General features: G+C 38.4%; 1 protein-coding gene across 1 annotated transcript in view; it reads left to right on the top strand.

Annotated features, from left to right (window-relative positions):
- Nucleotides 1-290: 290 nt before the first annotated feature.
- Nucleotides 291-18,746, top strand: part of RGS5 (regulator of G protein signaling 5) — a 57,299-nt gene continuing 38,843 nt past the window's right edge. The window contains exon 1 of the mRNA XM_019986812.2: nt 291-438. Within this exon, the coding sequence (XP_019842371.1) occupies nt 395-438 (44 nt within the window). The 5' untranslated portion in view covers nt 291-394. The remainder of the gene's footprint in view (nt 439-18,746) is intronic.

An 18,746-nucleotide genomic window follows, 5' to 3' on the forward strand; every position in this document is an offset into this window, starting at 1 on the left:
TAGCCCAAAGCACTCTGCTTCATAACAAAAACCACATCTTTGCTGTGATGGGTTCAAATTTATGAGTTAAAGCATGAACAACCTGTGCACAGTTTAGGGCCTACCCCTGCTCTGGCAGCAGTGTTCTGATAAGAGCAGTTGAAAACCTAATGTGGCAGTGCCTGCCGCAGAGGAAAGATTCCAGCCTCCACCTCCCACACAAGCGCTGTTGCTCTCCAGCTTGCAATTTCTTCTAAGGCTCTGGATTGGTCCACAGAGTGACAGAGGGCTGGAAGAGAGCCTCTATATATTCCCCGGAGAAAAAGGCAGTCTCAGACGGTTTTGAAGTTTTCAAAGACTTGCTCTGCTGATAAGGACTTGTGTTCAAAGCTGAGGAGCTAAGCCACTTGCCAAAATGTGCAAAGGACTTGCAGCCTTGCCCCACTCATGCCTGGAAAGGTGAGAATGAGTTATTTTGGTTTAAGAGATGGAGATAAGGAGAATCTTCACTCAGGGGTCACTGTGGTTTGTGGCAAAACAGGTGGTTGATTGTAGACTGGGAATTGTCTCCTCTGTTAAATGACAAAGTTTTGAAAGATCTGAGCTAGGAGACTGATACAATATGAGATATGGCATACATCGTTTGTATCCAGAACATCACTTCCTCCAATGATTTCCTCCTATTTTATAGGTGCTTGTGCAGACTCAAAAGTGTATGGTTAAGAGCATGGATTCCAACATCAAACTGCTTGAGTTTGAATCCTGGTTCCATTACTTACTATTTGTGTGGTCTTGGGCAACTTATTTGAACTCTCTGTATCTCAGGGTCCCTACTGGTAAAATGGGTCTGTGTGTCTATCTTACTAGCTGGTTACGAGGGCTGAATGAATTACTGTGTGTGAAACTCTCAGAACACTGTCTGGCACATATCAGAACTGCATAAATGTTAACCTTTATTAATGTACATGAACTCAGAGAGGAACACTCAGCTTTGCAATGAAGCAGAGAGGACTTCTCACTGCTCTTTTTCTTCTGGCTGGATACCATCAGAAGAAGCTGGGTTGCTGGACAGAAGACAGTCCTTGGGATGTAGAGATTATTTATCAGCTAACATTGTGCCTTTTTTTTTTTTTTTTTTTTAGACATAGAGGAATGCCTTTGAGGCTCTGTGATTATCCTTAGACTGGACAATATTCTAGAGGGAATCCTAAGTATCTAGACTAAGTAAACTTAAGGAGAAGAAGCATCTGACTTGTTAGAGAATTTAACCCAACAGTCCTACCTGATGTAAAGAAGTAGGGTTCTCCTTTCTTAAGAATGAATTTGATTACATTTTGTTTGATCCTACATTATTTAAAGGAAATAAAGATGATCCTTGTACAGCCTAACTTCATTCCTAAAGGCAGTGGCAATGTTTGCCTAAGAAGGTTGTGCTGTTCAGTAGATCTATACTCTGTCTCTAATGAGCTCAGGTTTTCTTTTTGATGACTTCAACCTTAGAAATAATATCAAAATGATTTTAAAGAGGTAACATCCTAACAAAGTAATTTGTCTCCAACAATACTGATAAGTGACTGGGAATAAAGCCTACTCTCACTTTGTACTGTCAAAAGCACAGATTTTTTTTTTAAAGATGTATGTATGTGTGTATATATATATATATATATATATATATATATATATATTAAAAAAGAGAAGTAGGACTTCAGTAATTAGTAGTGAGATGGTAAGTAGGTGGGTGATATTGGCCTTTGGACCAAACCTGGGGAGGAAGACAGGTTTCATTGCTGGATACCATTTACTGATCTCAGACTACCTCTCCCTCTATAGAAAGCCCAAAACACAACACCGGGGTGAAAGACTCGTTCTGGAACATGACATGATGCATAATTCTTTCTTTTTCCATTTTTTCAACTCTGAGATTGCATATCTGACTTTTACCACAATTTTAATATATATCTTTAGCCCATTTATTGTTTGAAATCATGTACTTTCCTGTAATGGATAAATCTTACCTTATTAATTGATGGACTCTCTACTCAGAATGATTAAATCATTGATCTGCTGGTCACTGTGTGATCGTACCATCTACTGCTTGGCATTTAGTGAATACTCAATAAATTGTATTGAAAGTTTGGCAGTGTTACTAATATTTCCCTATTTGTTCTTATACATATGCATAATGTTTACTGAGACACATGGATTGAACATTTTTTAAATTGATTCCTATAACTGTTTCATATCTGATTCATTAATTTACTACCTACATTGTTATTGATTCACTTTACAATTTTTTTAAGTCACAGTAAATTCTCATGCTTCAGGATATAACTAATGTTCACATTGAATATTAAAGAGCAACCAAGGAGCAAGCTTTTTTTGCATAGATTACCTGAAACTTTTAAGGTATATGGTAGAATCCTGCAATTATGGTGTCATATTATGTATATTTTTTCATGATCTGTTACCATTGCAGTCATATTTCCAATTAAGTGCTACCTGTAATGAGTGATTTGGAGAAGTGGAATTGTGGAGATATTTCTACAAATACATCAAAGTGGACTCTGGCTTAATGCTTTCCTAAACATTGAGAAAGAACTATTTTCTAAAGCTTCCCTTCCATGAAGTAAATGTTACTTTCTTGTAAGTCCGAGTCTCGCTGAGTAGATCACTTCTGCCACAGCCATGATTTGGAGCTGTTAGGAAATATTTATGGAAAGATTGTTTATTCTAAGGGGAAAATGATACTTGAATAAATCCTTCCAAATCTGCTTTCCTTGGCTCTACTCATGGTGGAAAGGTTAGGGAGTAAGGAACAGACTTAGTTTTGTCATTAACTAATTTGGGTCCATGAGCAATTTATTTCACTTTCCTGGAATTTCTATTTTCTTTCTTAGTAAATGAACTTCGGATTAGGTGTTCTATAACTTAAATAAAGTGAGATACACCTGGTTTCAGTGACTAATGAGAGTTGCAATTAAAGGGAAGGTTTTCTTAATTTATTTCTTTCTGGAAGCTTAGAAGTCAATTAGTGAAAATCATCAAGAATTCAACCCTGTGTTGAAATCATGGCTGTGGCAGAAGTAATCTACTCAGTGAGACTCTGACTTACAAAAAAAGCAACATTTACTTCATGTAAGGGAAGCTTTAGAAAACAGTTCTTTCTCAATGTTTAAGAAAGCATTAAGCCAGAGTCAACTTTGATGTATTTGTAGAAACTATTCTTCTACTATTTATTTAGATTTTTAAGACTATTACTCATTAAAACTCAAAGTTGGCCTCAGATATTTTTATATATTTAAAAAGACCTACAATAAACATTTGAGAAATGAATGACCACCACCCCACAACTTTTACCTTCTGTTATACTGAAACCTAATGCTGTATGTGTGGGAATATTAGAAAGTCAATGGAAAAGGAAAGAGCTGAATCAATTGAAAGACTTATTTTTACCAGTGATATTCAACTATGACTTTTAGGCTTCTTTTAAAAATTCATTCATTTTAAGTTTCTTGAATGTCTCTGAACAAGTTTAATTTTTAAATATTGCTCTTCGGAAAACCATGAAAGTCTTCTGAAATAAAAAGTATTATTATGATTCCCAGAAGTTATTACCATTATATAAAGCAACCAATGTGGTTATTATTATTTTTGTCTGGTGGTGTTGATTACCCCTGATACCAAATCTACAATCTCTACTAAATAAAGGGGAGTAAAAGAGTAACGAAGACAGCAACTACTGACCAAGAATTTTCCCGAACTGTCAATAAAGTGTCACAAACTCTCCTCTATAGAAGAGTTTGACGTATTTGACATACATCTGATTTTTGTGGGTTGCTAATGACGAGTGTGTTTAATCCATGGCTCACACAGGTGCTTCTGGTCATCTCAAGTATATGACAATGCTGGGAATTTCAGCACTATAGAAAGTAAATGGGGGAAGTGATGCTTCATCTAGTTGTTTATTATCATTTTGCTAAACATCCAGTTTTCCCCCATCTTCTTTAATTATGTGGATCTAAGTATTGACAATTTAGAGGAGAAAGGTGCCTACTCAAGTAACTTTTAAGGTTTTCAAGCCACACAGAAGCAACAAATAGAATGGATCAAGACTCCTGGGTTCACAGAATTAAGTAAATACAGCTTTTTCCAGAGGCATGAGCAAATCCTTGGGCAAATTATAGAGAAAAGATAAAAGTACATAAAGAATTGAAAAGCCATAGCAATGAACTTGAATAAATGATAAATGAGTCAGAATGGACACAGGATCATCAAGGAAGCCTAAAGAGACAGTAGAGTTTGAGATCATGCTCTTTGGAAACAAGTGTGAATTTGAAGCTTGCTGTTGCTGATAGAGAGTTGTGTGACTTACTGGCAAATATTTCAGAGAAACTCTGTAATCTTAAGGAAGTGAATAAAGTATATAATAAAGTAAGGAGGAGGTGTCCCTAAGAAAAACTTTGTTTCAATTCTTACTGATTTTGACTGTTTCTCTGGATTGCTTTTCAAACCTCCATACTTGCCATAGGCATAAGGATAAAATATCTCTCTGGGAAATTGCAATTCAGGTAGGGAGATAAATCTGGGCTTCTCTAGTGGCTCAGGGGTAAAGAATCTGTCTGCCACTGCAGATGTGGGTTTGATCCTGATTCAGAAAGATCCTTTGGAGAAGGAAATGGCAATCCACTCCAGTATTCTTGCCTGGGAAATCCCATGTATGGAACAGCCTGGCAGGCTACAGTCCATGGGATCACAGAAGAGTCAGACACAACTTAGTGACAAAATAATAACAAGGGAAATGAATAAGAATAAAGTAACTCTCTGCTAAGACCAACTATGGAGGAATAAATGAATTGAGTGCCAAGAAGCATAAAAGTGGAGAAAGTGGGCAGGGAGCTAATAGAGCTTTGGGTAGTCATGCAAAACTGTAAGAAGTCTCAGGGGACTGATGCCTAAGGTTTGAGAGCTAAGCCTGAAAGGACCAAGGAGTTGGTTAGGTCCAGAGAGGAAGAAGAGAGAGAAGAAAGACATTCCAGGCTAAGGAACAGGTCTGCATGTGCAAAGGCAGGGGGTGAGAAGGTCCAGAGAGTCTTACTGATGTTGTAACATCTTTGTGCAATCCGTACTGTCTCTCCCAGGCAAGTAAGGAGACAATTTTGAATTTCCAATCACAGTTAACCTCCTGCGCAGCTTGTCCTTCATACTGTCTCCTTGGGACTCACCTAGTGCCCATCCACTCCGAATCTGAAGATTGAAAAGATCTGTTCATGAAAAAGATTTTCCCTTCCTTTGCCTAAAGACTTCAATTACTAAAAAGATAATCTGTATTTGGAAAGTAGTAGGCACTTAATAAATATTTTGTCAAAAGAATCCACATATAAATATACAGCAAGTAGAGAAAAACCTGCTTGCAGGCCATCTTGGTGCTTTCTCTGTTTCCAAAAGGAATGAGAAGGACAGTAGCAGTGACTTTTAGGCTGAAATAGGATAAAGAGAGTATCTTGTAAAATAAAGAGGGATTCCTGCTAAGGGGCACTGGATGAGATTGGACGTGGTGGGGGGAAAGCTTTTCTATAATTTCATCAGGAAAAACCTTGTTAAACAGGTGAATCTTTTTTTTGCTTCTAATGATAGCTTTTAGCTACTGGTAAACCTCATGAAATTGTATCACTGTTGTTTCTCATGCAGTTCCTGTCCCAGCTTCTTTAAGGAATTATAATCTGTATTCCAACTGTTGCCTCTTCTTAATATTTCTTTCATTTGGCCTGGGCTATGTTGAAACACCAATACACAACACTTTTAGACTCCAGAATCTTAAATTTAGAAGGATCCCTGAAAGATAATCTAATTTGTTTCTCCTTCTTTAGCAAAGACTGTTAGGGGATAGATGATATCTAGGGAATGAGTTTATATTTCTGGGGCCAGTGTTAATAGCTTTTGTCTGTCCTGCTGGCCGGAAAGGAAAGGAACTAAACTTTACTTAGTTCAGTCAGGATCAATCATTAGTAACAGGAACCAGAATGTGGCTGGAGGCCAGAAGATAACAGGTTCCTATATCTTTCTTCCTTTAAGTTCATTAGATAACATTAAACCTGCACTCCGTTTTAAAGGCTGAGTCACCCAGAGGATAAAGACCATGAAAGCCTAATTGTTTTTGACTGAGAAAATAGCTCCTAAGTATACACATTTCAGGGATATTAAAGAAAATCCAGCATAAGAAAGGATGTAAATTCACAGTCTATATTCCCTGCCTTAACATCAGCAATGTAGTGGAGTACAAAAAATGGACGTGGTAACTCCACCTCTATTACTTCCTTAGTTGTATAAACTTGAAAATCTAAGCCTCTCTGAGCTTCATATCCTTATCCATAAATGAGGATATTTATCTTGTTAAGGAGAGATGCCATATATAATAAATGAAATAATACAAGGTAACTAGGTTTTTGTAGGTGGATGACTATTAACTATCAAATTTCCTTCCATCCTTCTTGCTCTCTGTGTGTGTGTATATGTATGTGTATTAGTCTCTCAGTCGTGTTCATCTCAGATCCTATGGACTTTAGCTGCCAGGCTCCTCTGTCTATGGAGTTCTCTTGGCAAGAATATTGGAATAGGTTGTCATGCCCTCCTCCAGGGGATCTTCCTTACCCAGGGATCAAACCCTGGTTTTCTGCATTGCAGGCAGATTCTTTATGGTCTGAACCACCAGGGAAGCCCTTCCTTCTTTATGTGTAGTCAGAAAAAAAATCATAATCTCATTTTTAAAAACAATAACAATGAGTTTGCATAATAGTATACTATTTTTACCATTTCACCTATAATTCTTTCAGCAGGTATCCCTTTGCAGAGCTCTTAACAAAGCATTAAAAACCATGATTATACTGACAAATTAACAATTCTTTAATATCCTTACATATTCAGTAAGTATCCCAATATCCTCAATGATCTTTTGGTAGTTGGATTGTTTGACCCCTCAGAGTCTAAATGAGGGTCACACATTTTGGAGGGCTGCTATTAAATTTTATTATTAGACTGATAAACACTAGTAATCAATTTCATTCACTGAAAGAATGGAGTCTTAACCACAGGACTGCCAGGGAAGTCTCAGGCTAGTGTTCTTTCTACAGTTAACTGGGCTCTAACTGCAGAAAGGCACTTCTTGCAAATGTCCTTTAAGGACCTCTAGAAACTGCGAGACAAATGTCTTCTACCTGATGGGTGTGGGTTGCCATTTCCTCCTCCAGGGATCTTCCTGACCCAGGGATTAAATTCACGTTTCTTATGTCTCCTGCATTGGCAGGTGGGTTCTTGACCACTAGCAGCACCTGGAAGTCAGGGACACATTAGCTGTCTTAGTCTGGAGTGGTTTGATAGAGTGGCGTGCAGTGAGGCACCCACGGTTCTTAAGCAAGCCGACTTGAGGGGTTTGTCTCAGGTGCCCTTACACCCACCTCTCACATTCCATTAGTCATTGCAGGAAGCTTCTCTCTGGGCTCCCCATTGACTCTTCTACATCAAATCATGTTTATTAAGCTCCTACTGTGTGTAGCACACCACACCCAGGGCTGCAAGCCTGCTGGGGCACAAATCCTTTCTCCATTCTACTCCTGAACAGTGAGGAAACTAGCCCATCTTCCCTGAGGTACTGTTGAACTGAGGTTGAATCCTGAGGTTCAGACACAAGTCACCCTCCCCTCAAGACTGAATGAACAACCCCAAGTCACCACCCAGGCACCAATACCACAGAGACCCCAGGGTCACACACCGAGATTGATTCAGAGCCTCTTCAATCTCTCCTGATCAACTGGTTTCCTGCTTTTATTTCTCTTTTTACTTTCAATTAAATATAAAAGGCTATGTAGCATGTGGAAATGATACTGGGTGGGGAATTCAGGGATTCTGAGCTGTAAACTTAGGTTCTACTAAATAGCAGAGGGCAAGTCATGAATCAGTCCCTCCCTTCCTCCTCCTCATTATTGTATTTGTAAAAGACTGAGAAATCCAATTATATAGTCCTCTGCACTCCTTCCAGCTCCACTACTTCATTGTTCTTGATTTGGACACTGTATATTCTGAAGAAAGATTGTATTTTTATTCTAATTTTCTACACTTCTCAGGTCCTACAGAAAGGCCTGGGAACTAACTTCTCAATGTATTATAGGTTGAAAGCACCAATTAAAATTATGCATTTTTGTTCTAGTCACTTGGATCTCAATGGCTAAGTTCAGTACCCTATGTTTCTTAAAAAATATTTGTACCAAATTCAGAATAAACTCCTAGTTTATGAAAAACATATAAGTAGTGAAAAGTTACTTGGTCTTTATTTTGGTGAATTCCACGAAAGAAACAAATGGTTTCGGTTTCTTACACAATTCAAGGGTGAATTAGGATCAGAGATCATGGATTCTAACAATCTAAAATTCTTGTGCAGTTGACCCCTGAACTACTCGAGGGTTATGGGTACCAACCTCCTTGGAATGAAAAATCCACTGGCTCCTCTGGATCCATGGTTCTGCCTCTTTGCTGACTCAACCAAGTGCTGATGGTGCGGTTCTGTAGTATTTACTACTGAAAAAAATCCACGTCTAAGTGGACCTGTGCAGTTCAAATCCTTGTCGTTCAAGGGTATTTTGCTTACAGTTAATTTAGTTCTCTCTTATCTCTGGAGTACAAGTTCCTCAAGATCGGGGAGGAAAGTGAAATAAAGACACAAACACACCTCACCTTTGGTGCATGGTGCTCCTGACTGCCTTCACACTGTGTCACGTGTTTCTCCAGGGAGTGGAATTGGTGGCCCACTCAGGCTCTTCTGAAAGCTGCCCAGAAAGAGACTCATCCTTTGACTTAACAGTGAGTTTCCATCCTGAGGCTGCCATCAAGTGAAATTCAAGTGTTAATCAAGTGTTAGTTGCTCAGTTGTGTCCAACTCTTCGCAAACTCGTGGACTGTAGTCCAACAGGTTCCTCTGTCCATGGGGTTTTCCAGGCAAGAATACTGGTGTGGGTAGCCATTCTCTTCTCCAGGGGAACTTCCTGACCAGGGAATTGAACCTGGGTCTTCTGCATTGTATGTAGATTCTTTACCATGTGAGCCACTAGGAAGGCTGCAATAAGAAGGGTGAATCGGGGTTTCTTGGCTTTTATATAACAAGCCAGTTCTCATCTACCAGTTGAGTAGATCATGGAGTACAGGCAGTTCTCAAAGTGGCATGAATACTGCTTCTGACGGCATGAATCCAGGTCAGGCACATGAATGCACAGGGACTGCAATTTCTGACTAGAATGAGGACATATACCTTGCCTGTAGGCCAGGCATTAGAAAGTGGGCCTTTCTTGGAAAATATATAGATGAGGCCAGCTGAATCATAGCATGCATGCATCACCAACACAGCTAAGGCACATGTGACTTTGGGCTTAATCACCCCGACCATCGTTCTCTTGGAAAGTCCAGATGAAGTATTTCCTTGCAAAGCATACTATTCAGTTGGCATGCTGAGATAAAATACCTTGTCCGAACATTTCTTCTCTTTCAAAAAGGAAATATTGCAAGATTGAAAAGATTCAGCTAATGCTTTGGTCATAGATACCTGATAATCAGCAGGCTTTATAAACAGCAAATAAGGCTAAGACCATTATTCTATATTCTGCATGCTTTCCTTTCTCTTTTCCAACTGCTCCTCCAGACACTTCTCAAAACAATACCTAACCCTTTAGATAAAATAGTGTTCAGATTCTTAAACTCTACATTCTAGAAAGATGTTAGAACTATCATATTAGACTCAGAAGAAGAGAAGAGACAAAATATGATACTTGAAAAACGTGAAGTGATAGACTGCGTAAGTGCTCAGCATTGCTAGTGAACTGAGTGGAGTTGTTTTGTCAAGCTACTACTGTTTGACAAATTTTGTGAAGACCATATATTTCTTGATGAGGCACTTGTCTGTGAGAATTCAGGAAGTTTAGAAAGAATCAAGATGTTTCATTAACAAAGTAGTTTGTTATATTTGGCAACTTATTTTAAGTAATAGTTTTCAAGAGATATCTGGGTCGACAGGAGCATGGGACTGAATGAACTATGCACTTTGGGACAAGGTCAACAATGCGTCCCAAGACTTGCAGACTTTCCCAGAAGAGCCCACTGTCTAAGGTCTGGTGCTTTCTGATTACAAGTTTCCAGAGTCTTGGCCTTTGTTTCTGAATCCCCCAAGACCAAATAGTATATCACTTGGACACACACACGCATGCTTGTGCACATGTGAACACCCACACACACCTGATTTTTTTATGACTTGGAGAAAAGATAACTTGGTTGAAATCAGAGATCCATGTAGACAGTTTGAAAGTGTCTATATTGTCTAGGAGGAAGCAATTTTTTCTTTCATATGGATTCATTGTAGATCAATGGGGATTTTTTCTTCTCTTCACAGGTTGAATTTTACACTTTTTCCTTTAGCTGGCAACAGTGAAGAAAAACACTTTCTGTAACTTGGGATTGTCTTAAAATTCAAATTTGACCATTTGAAAAGCCTTAAATTACTTTTTTTCCAATTGCCTTCTAGTTTTTATCTTCCAGATCCTCTAAAAATAGCTTAACCTTTGCCTCCCTTCCTGGTTCAGACAGGGTCTTGTTGTTTGCAATTATGCTGACATGTGAGTGCAGATGGCTGGACTGCAGCTGAAGGAAAGGAATATGTAGCTTTCATTAGCTACTTAAGGAATATATTTTGTCAGATGGATACCAGCTTAAGAGAATGAAAAAGACAAGATGAGCAAAGACAACCAACAATTGTGACAGTTGTAGAATTGAGAATCTAGCACAATTTTGATTATATGTATACACATAATAAAGTCTGAGTGATCCAGATTCATAGATTCTGCCCCTTGAGATGCGATGTGATGTCACCAGACTTTTTGGTGACTTGTCCAAGACCACATAGCTAGTTACAGTTGCAGATACTTCAAGGTCTCTGGATTTACCTATCATCTTCATTTCATTTGGTCTGATGAACTTTAATTTATGAATTTTGTTTCTACACTTTAAAAATATCTATTCTTACACAAGCCATCATCTTTCAAAAGGGTGTTGATTAGGAAACAAACTGTAGTCTTTAAGAAAAAAAATGATTTAACAAAACTATGCCTATAGCTGCCAATGACAACATCTGAACTCATAAGAGAGGTGATATTGCATAGTAATTAAGAGCTCAGGAGTTGAAGTGAGATGGGTTTGACTCATTTACTGGGTGATTTTGGGGCAGATCATTTAATTTCTCTGTGACTCCGTTTTGTCAGTGCAAGATGGAAACAATATTTATACTTCCCTCAGGATTGTTATAAACACTAAATAGGGTTATATATTATATGGATTCAGTAAAACATTTAGTTACCTGGGGAACATGTGCTTTCTCTAAGTGTGTGATTTCTCTTAGTTATTTTTATGTTGAGAGACCCTTGCAGCCAAATCAGAAGAGTCTGCATCCACAAACTACCTTCATCTCCCTACAGAGTTAAACAAGAAGTATGGAAAAGGGACACAAATGGAAAGACACATTGCAAAAAAAAAAAAAAAAATTGACAGCAAATGAGACAGCAGGTAAGAGGGAGCAGGAGAGAAGGAGGATCACAGGTAACACCTCTGAGCCTGGGGTTGATGGAGCAAATGGACTACGGACAGAATATGTTTGCCTAGGGTAGGTAATGAGGTTATTCCTCTTTATCTGGTCTTACCTGGTCTTCTCCTTTGGGAAATCTCAGATGATGTCAAGTCAGAACACCTTATCCTGACTTTCCTGATAGTTTTATAGTTACCAAATTAATTTGATTAAAAAAAAAACTAACTGTAAATGCTATATGCAAGACTCTAGAGAAAAAAAAAAAAAAGACCCTAGATAATAACTCCTAGAGAGTTACACCATAATAATGAAGCCAACAGGACCCTATGTCTAGTTTGAGCTTTGGGGTCTAGGAGAGAAGGAGCAAGATCAGAGAAGAATAACTTGTCCAGGGAGGAAATTTAGATAACTAAATGTTGACATATAGACTTCTAACTTAGTAACTCCTAACTCAATAAACACACAGTTGGAGGAATCCCTATTCACCAAGTCACGATGCATGAATACCTTAGATCAGAATTCATTGCTCATTGGGAGAAAAATGAGGGAATGCTCTAAGGATGCTGGAAAGAAGTTTCCAAGATTATGCCCCTGTGATATATGCATGGACCTCAAAAGTTTCTTTGGAACATTTAGAAAATATATGAGGAAGATGGAGACTTCCATATTAAACTTTGGGAAGGATCTCTGGGGGACCTGGGAGAAGGACAGGGGAAGAGCACCTGCTTTGGGGATCCAAACAAATAACCTCTTCTCCCTGGTCACACAGGAGTCCAGCTAAATCATATGTCCTCAAACCTCAACCCTCTGAGAAGCCTTCTCTTTTCTCCCTCAAAGAGAAACTGATTCTCCATCCACTGAACTCTCAGAGCTTTTTCATCTTCCTTGTATTTTATATCACTTCCTAAGCAGTTTTCCTCAGATTCAAATTTGGTTGGGTATTTGACATGACCTAAATTAATTCTTATTCGAACCCTGCAAGGTAGATATTATCAACACCACTATTTTGCCAACAAAGAAACACAGATGAATTAAATGTTTGGCCCAAGGTCAGATGATACACTCCATACACTGATACACTGAGTTCTGGTGTGCCAGTTTCAAACCTGGGACCATTCCACCATGTCATGCTGCTACTGCTAAGTCGCTTCAGTCATGTCTGACTCTGTGCGACCCCAGAGACAGCAGCCCACCAGGCTCCCCCGTCCCTGGGATTCTCCAGGCAAGAACACTGGAGTGGGTTGCCATTTCCTTCTCCAATGCATGAAAGTGAAAAGTGAAAGTGAAGTTGCTCAGTCGTGTCCGACTAGTAGCGACCCCGTGGACTGCAGCCCACCAGGCTCCTCCGTCCATGGGATTTTCCAGGCAAGAGTACTGGAGTGGCTTGCCCTTACCTTCTCCGCACCATGTCATAGCTGCACCCAAATAAATCCATGTATATAGTTGGCCCATAGTCCCTGGAGCTTCTACAGATTCAACCAATCAGGGAATCAGACAGAGAAAGTAAGTCAGACAGAGAAAGTAATAAGTAAGTCAGACAAAGAAGGATAAATATCATTCGATATCACTTATATGTGGAATCAAAAAAAAAAAGTACAGATGAACCTATCTACAAAACAGAAATAGAGTTGCAGATGTAAGAAACAAAGTCATGGTTACTATGGCGAGGGATAAATTGGGAGATTGAGATTGACATAGACACAGTTATATATATAAAAGAGATAACTAGTAAGGACCTACTGTATAGCACAGGGAATTCTACTCAATACTTTGTAATGGCCTATATGGGAAAAGAATATTAAAAAGAGTGGATATGTGTATACATATCGCTGATTCACTTTGCTGTACAGCTGAAACTAACCCAACATTTTAAATCAACTGTACTCCAATAATTTTTTTTTAAGTATTTGAAAAAAATCCAGGAAGCTCTAAAAAGCAAAACTTGGATCTACTGCATGCTGGCAAACTGTTTTCGTAGAATTTCTATTGTATTCACAACTATTTACATGACATGTATTTTGTATTGGGTAATATAAGTAATCTAGAGATGATTTAAAGTATATAGGAGATTATGTATAGGTTATATGTGAGTACTACACCATTTTATATGAAACTTGAGCATTTGCAGATTTTGATATCCATGGGAAGTGGGGGTGGCCCTGGAACCAGTCTTCCATGCATACCAGGGGCAGCCATACACACCTCTTTGTAAAATGGGAACTGCTTAAGGTCTGGAACAATCTCTTATTAATTTTTTTTTCTTTCTTAATTTTATTTTATTTTTAAACTTTACATAATTGTATTAGTTTTGCCAAATATCAAAATGAATCCACCACAGGTATACATGTGTTCCCCATCCTGAACCCTCCTCCCTCCTCCCTCCCCATACCATCCCTCTGGGTCGTCCCAGTGCACCAGCCCCAAGCATCCAGTATCGTGCATTGAACCTGGACTGGCATCTCGTTTCATACATGATATTTTACAGGTTTCAATGCCATTCTCCCAAATCTTCCCACCCTCTCCCTCTCCCACAGAGTCCATAAGACTGTTCTATACGTCAGTGTCTCTTTTGCTGTCTCGTATACAGGGTTATCATTACCATCTTTCTAAATTCCATATATATGCGTTAGTATACTGTATTGGTGTTTTTCCTTCTGGCTTACTTCACTCTGTATAATAGGCTCCAGTTTCATCCACCTCATTAGAACTGATTCCTTATTAATTTTGTAAAGCGTTCTCCTTACTGTCTGGTATGGTGCCTGACACACAGTGGTTACTCTATTAGAGTATGATAAGTGAATGGATAAATGAATTTGTGAAGCAATAAATAGATAACTCTTAAAAATAGAAATCTTGAGATAATAGGGTATTATTATAATATATTGAGGGAAGGAGAGAAGAAATGGTCTGAAATGTACTTCTATACTTCAGACAAGTAACAGTCCTCTTACTCCTCATGGTTATGTCATTGCTATGCTGCACACATAATAATTTGGCAAAGACAAATGACCAAGTGTTCTTATAATCTGAGCTAATGAATTTGTGTCTATTGTATAAATTCATTACCAGAGGACACATTAATTCTGAGAATCATAGTTTTACTAAATGATGTTATTTATATGTTTATGTTCATTAAGTTTTAAGTAAATTTTACTTACTCCTCTTTCTTTCCCTTCTTTTCCAGTACCCCTTTTTGCCACCTTTATTTCCTGCTTTTGTAAGATATAAAACCACTAGAGTCCATGGACAGCTAGAAAATTTCATTCTAGAAAGTCCTTCTTTATAATTTAAAGCAGAATGAGATGGAGATGTTCAAAAGCCACGGTCACACCAGTGTTCAGAGAGGCTCTCGTGGGAATGGCTTCTGACCCCTCCACCTTTGGAACTCAAAATAAACCACAAATTTCTGTCTTCCTCAACTTGAAGACCATTTTCCCACTGTTTATTATCTGGCTTCCAAAATGAATTACAGAAAGTCCAGAAATCCTGCCAACAATATTTCGAATAAGACAGAAAATTGAAGGTCAAAGAGGGGGAAAAAAAGCCCTCTACTCTGTCTGTCTTGTCTCTCCACTATCTCATTACCCTTAATAACCTACTCTGAGCGATGACTATGTCAGAGACAGGCCATAAAACCATGGGAATTTCCTCAATTTCCATGGGAATCCTTGGGTAGGGTGTAACCAGTTCTTGGGAAAAACAATACTATTATTTTTTTCATTTTAAAATAGCAGCACAAGGCTGGTGATATTCTAATATAACTCTGAGCTGTGGGAGGCAGCAGCAAAGGCCTTCCAATTTGCTTTCTTTGTCTCTCTGTGGGATCGTTGCCCAGAAATGTATATTCTCTGTGCTTTCAGAATGAGTTGCATTATTTCAAGGTGGAAACCTTCTGAAAGGAGCATATCTTGTATGTCAGTCAAAAGGATCTTTGTTGAATTCTATTCTAGTCTATTTATTTAATAAGCATTTGTTTTCCAAAAGCCAGGTGCAAGTTTCTGTGATAGGATAGTAGAACAAACATGGTAGAACAGTAATAGTAATAAGAAATATTTAAGGAATATTTAATATGTGGTAAGAGCTCTCCTAGGTGCTCCCCAGTTGGCCCTAATGGTAAAGAACCCTCCTGCTGATGCAGGAGACGTCGGGAAGATCCCCTGGAGGAGGGCATGGCAACCTGCTCTTGCCTGGGGCATTCCACGGACAGAGGCTGGCGGCCTACATGTCCATAGAGTCACAAAGAGTCAGACATGACTGAAGCAACTTAGCACACAAATTTCTTTCCTAAACATGTTAATGCCTTGACATATTTAGCTCCATTATATACACACACACACACACATATATATATGTCTGTGTGTGTGTGTGTGTGTGTCTCTCTCTCTCTTTCTATATATATATATATGTATATATATATGATGCTTGGGAATGATATATATGATTGAGGGCTAGAGGAGAAGGGGGGGACAGAGGATGACATGGTTGGATGGCATCACCGACTCAACCGAGAGGACTTTGAACAAACTTCAGGAGATAGTGTAAAATACAAGCCTGGCATGCTGGAGTCTATGGGGTTGCAAGGAATAGGACACGACTCAGCAAATGATCAACATATATAGACATACGTATATACACATAAATGAGGTAGGAACTATATTATCACTATATTATATTATCAATATATTAATCAACTATATTATCAACTATATTATCAATTTTATGTAGAAAATTGGAAGCTTAGAATTTAAGTAACTTGCCCAAAGTCACTTAGCTAGTAAGTAAGATAATATAAACAAACTAGTATATACTTGTACTTTTATCCTGTACACCATCCTAGGAGTTAAAGCAACTTTAAAGTACTTAATTATTTTCAAGATGCTTTGGGAAACCAAGGAAGTAAAAAATGGCCCCCACCATCAATGAGCTTATTATCTCACTGGGAGTACATATACATGGAACTCTTAGATATGCATTGATGAGAAACTAGAGTAATTGGGTGAAAATGTTCTGTCCATAAGTTCAGCCGAAGAAAAGCATTCTATCCTTTGCTCCATAACTTACTGGAGATCTAAGGATAAGATCTTATACAAACCTTAGTTTTTTACTTTTAAAACAAGGGAAGAGCAAATTAAAAGCTCTGTAAGCTCCATCAAATATGCCTCTGTTTTGTGATCTGATGTTAGAGAAGAGATAAATCATTACAGACTGGAGTAGTTACAGAGGTTTCAGGATTTAAAAAATGAGAACGTTTTGGTCTTTGAGCATTAAAAGAGTTTTAATCATCATATGAGTGGAAGAAGGCAGAGATTGTGTGCTTGGGGGTTAAAGAGTTGGCCATTGGGATTAGGTACACAAGTAGTTTTGGGGAACTAAGGGAAAGAAGCTTAGAAAGTGATGTTTGAAATTGATACAGTTGATCAGAGATACTCCAAAGTGTGGTCCTGGGAGCAGAGAATTTATATATTTGGCCCCACTTCAGACCTCTTGAATGAGAAATTCTGGGATGAGTCTGAGAAATCTGTGTTTTAACCAGACATGCTGGTGACTGGGGTGCATATTCAAGTTTGAGAACCATTGTAAATACTAGAAAGCCATTACAAACAAGGAGAAAATTGTACTCTGGTAGTGAGTGTAGGATACATTCAAGTAGAAAGATGGAAATGATGAGGTAGGAATCCTAGTTCAGGCCTGGAGAAAGGTGCTAAATTTAGATATGGAGAAGAAAAGGCACACGTAAAAGAATTTTCTAGGAAGATTGAACAACATTTGTGACAGATTAGCTATTGGAAATGAGGAAGACAGTCAAATGTGAATCACAGATTTTGTAAATTATGAGAAGGAGAACATTCTAATTATAGATAAACATGGGATGTTGGGATAATATTCATTGGAAGGACTTATGCTGAAGCTGAAACTCCAATACTTTGGCCACGCAAAGAACTGACTCATTTGAAAAGACTTTGATGCTGGGAAAGATTGAAGGCAGGAGGAGAAGGGGATGACAGAGGATCAGATGGTTGGATGGCATCAGTGACTTGGTGGACATGAGTCTGAGTAAACTCTGGGAGCTGGTGATGGACAGGGAGGCCTGGTGCGCTGCAGTCTGTGGGGTGTCAAAGAGTCGGACACGACTGAGTGACTGAACTGAACTGAACTGATGAGATGTTGGGAAGGAGGATGGAAGAGAAAAGGAATCCATGGTACCATTCACAAGTCATTTCACATCTCAAGTCCTGGCTTTCTCATTTGTATTCTCAAGATGTTGAGTATGATAACCTTGAAGTCTTAGTTTATAATAGCTAAAGAAGATATTACAGGTTTTCTCACTAAACTTGTTTCCTTCCTCTCTCCTTATTTTTGACTGAAGACAAGAGAACCCAAATTTCTTAAGCTCACTCAGCAAATTAGTGACAGAGTTGAAAACAGGGTTTAGTCAATGGCAAATGTTACTGTTCACTCTTTCCTAAGTTTCCTTCCTACTGTTATATGTTGACAGTTGTCTTTTTTGTGTGTAAATAAGCTAGACATGTTCCTTCATTAGCACAGGAGTTAGTAAATAATAATAATAGTCCCTGTCATTTATGGATTCCATTGTCTGTGCTAGGCAATACTATAAGCATCTCATATAAAATAACTAATTTCTTCACCATGAAAAACTTTTGAGGTAGGTATCATTAGTATCTCTAGTTTATAGATGAGAAAACTGAAGCAAGGTAAGGTTTAGAAATCTGCCAAAAGTCATACACATAGTAAGATAAATCTGGTCAGTTTGACTTCAGCCTTCATTCCCTTAACCACTGTGCTATACTGGCTAATGCCTTTTAGGAAAAAAATTGCTTAATTTTGGCATTAGCCAGATTCTCCTGGGAAGAGTTTCACTTCACTTTCTCTCTCATAACAGCCTCTTTGACCTGTAGCCTACTTGCTTGGCAAATTCTTTCAGTTATATAACTTGAGATGGGAGTTTTGCCACAGTTAGGAGTTGGGTATTTTCTCTGCCAAGGGCAGGGGAAAGATTGAACACAATCCAACATGTTGCTTGTGACTGCAATAAGGAACTCGAGATCTGGAAAGTATCTTATGAAATCATCTGGACTGATCCAGATGTCATATGACTTAGAGCTTATCCACAACAGCTGGTTTTGTCTTTTCTTGG

This window comes from Bos indicus, chromosome 3 (assembly GCF_029378745.1).
Source record: "Bos indicus isolate NIAB-ARS_2022 breed Sahiwal x Tharparkar chromosome 3, NIAB-ARS_B.indTharparkar_mat_pri_1.0, whole genome shotgun sequence".
NCBI classification, from domain to species: Eukaryota; Metazoa; Chordata; class Mammalia; order Artiodactyla; family Bovidae; genus Bos; species Bos indicus.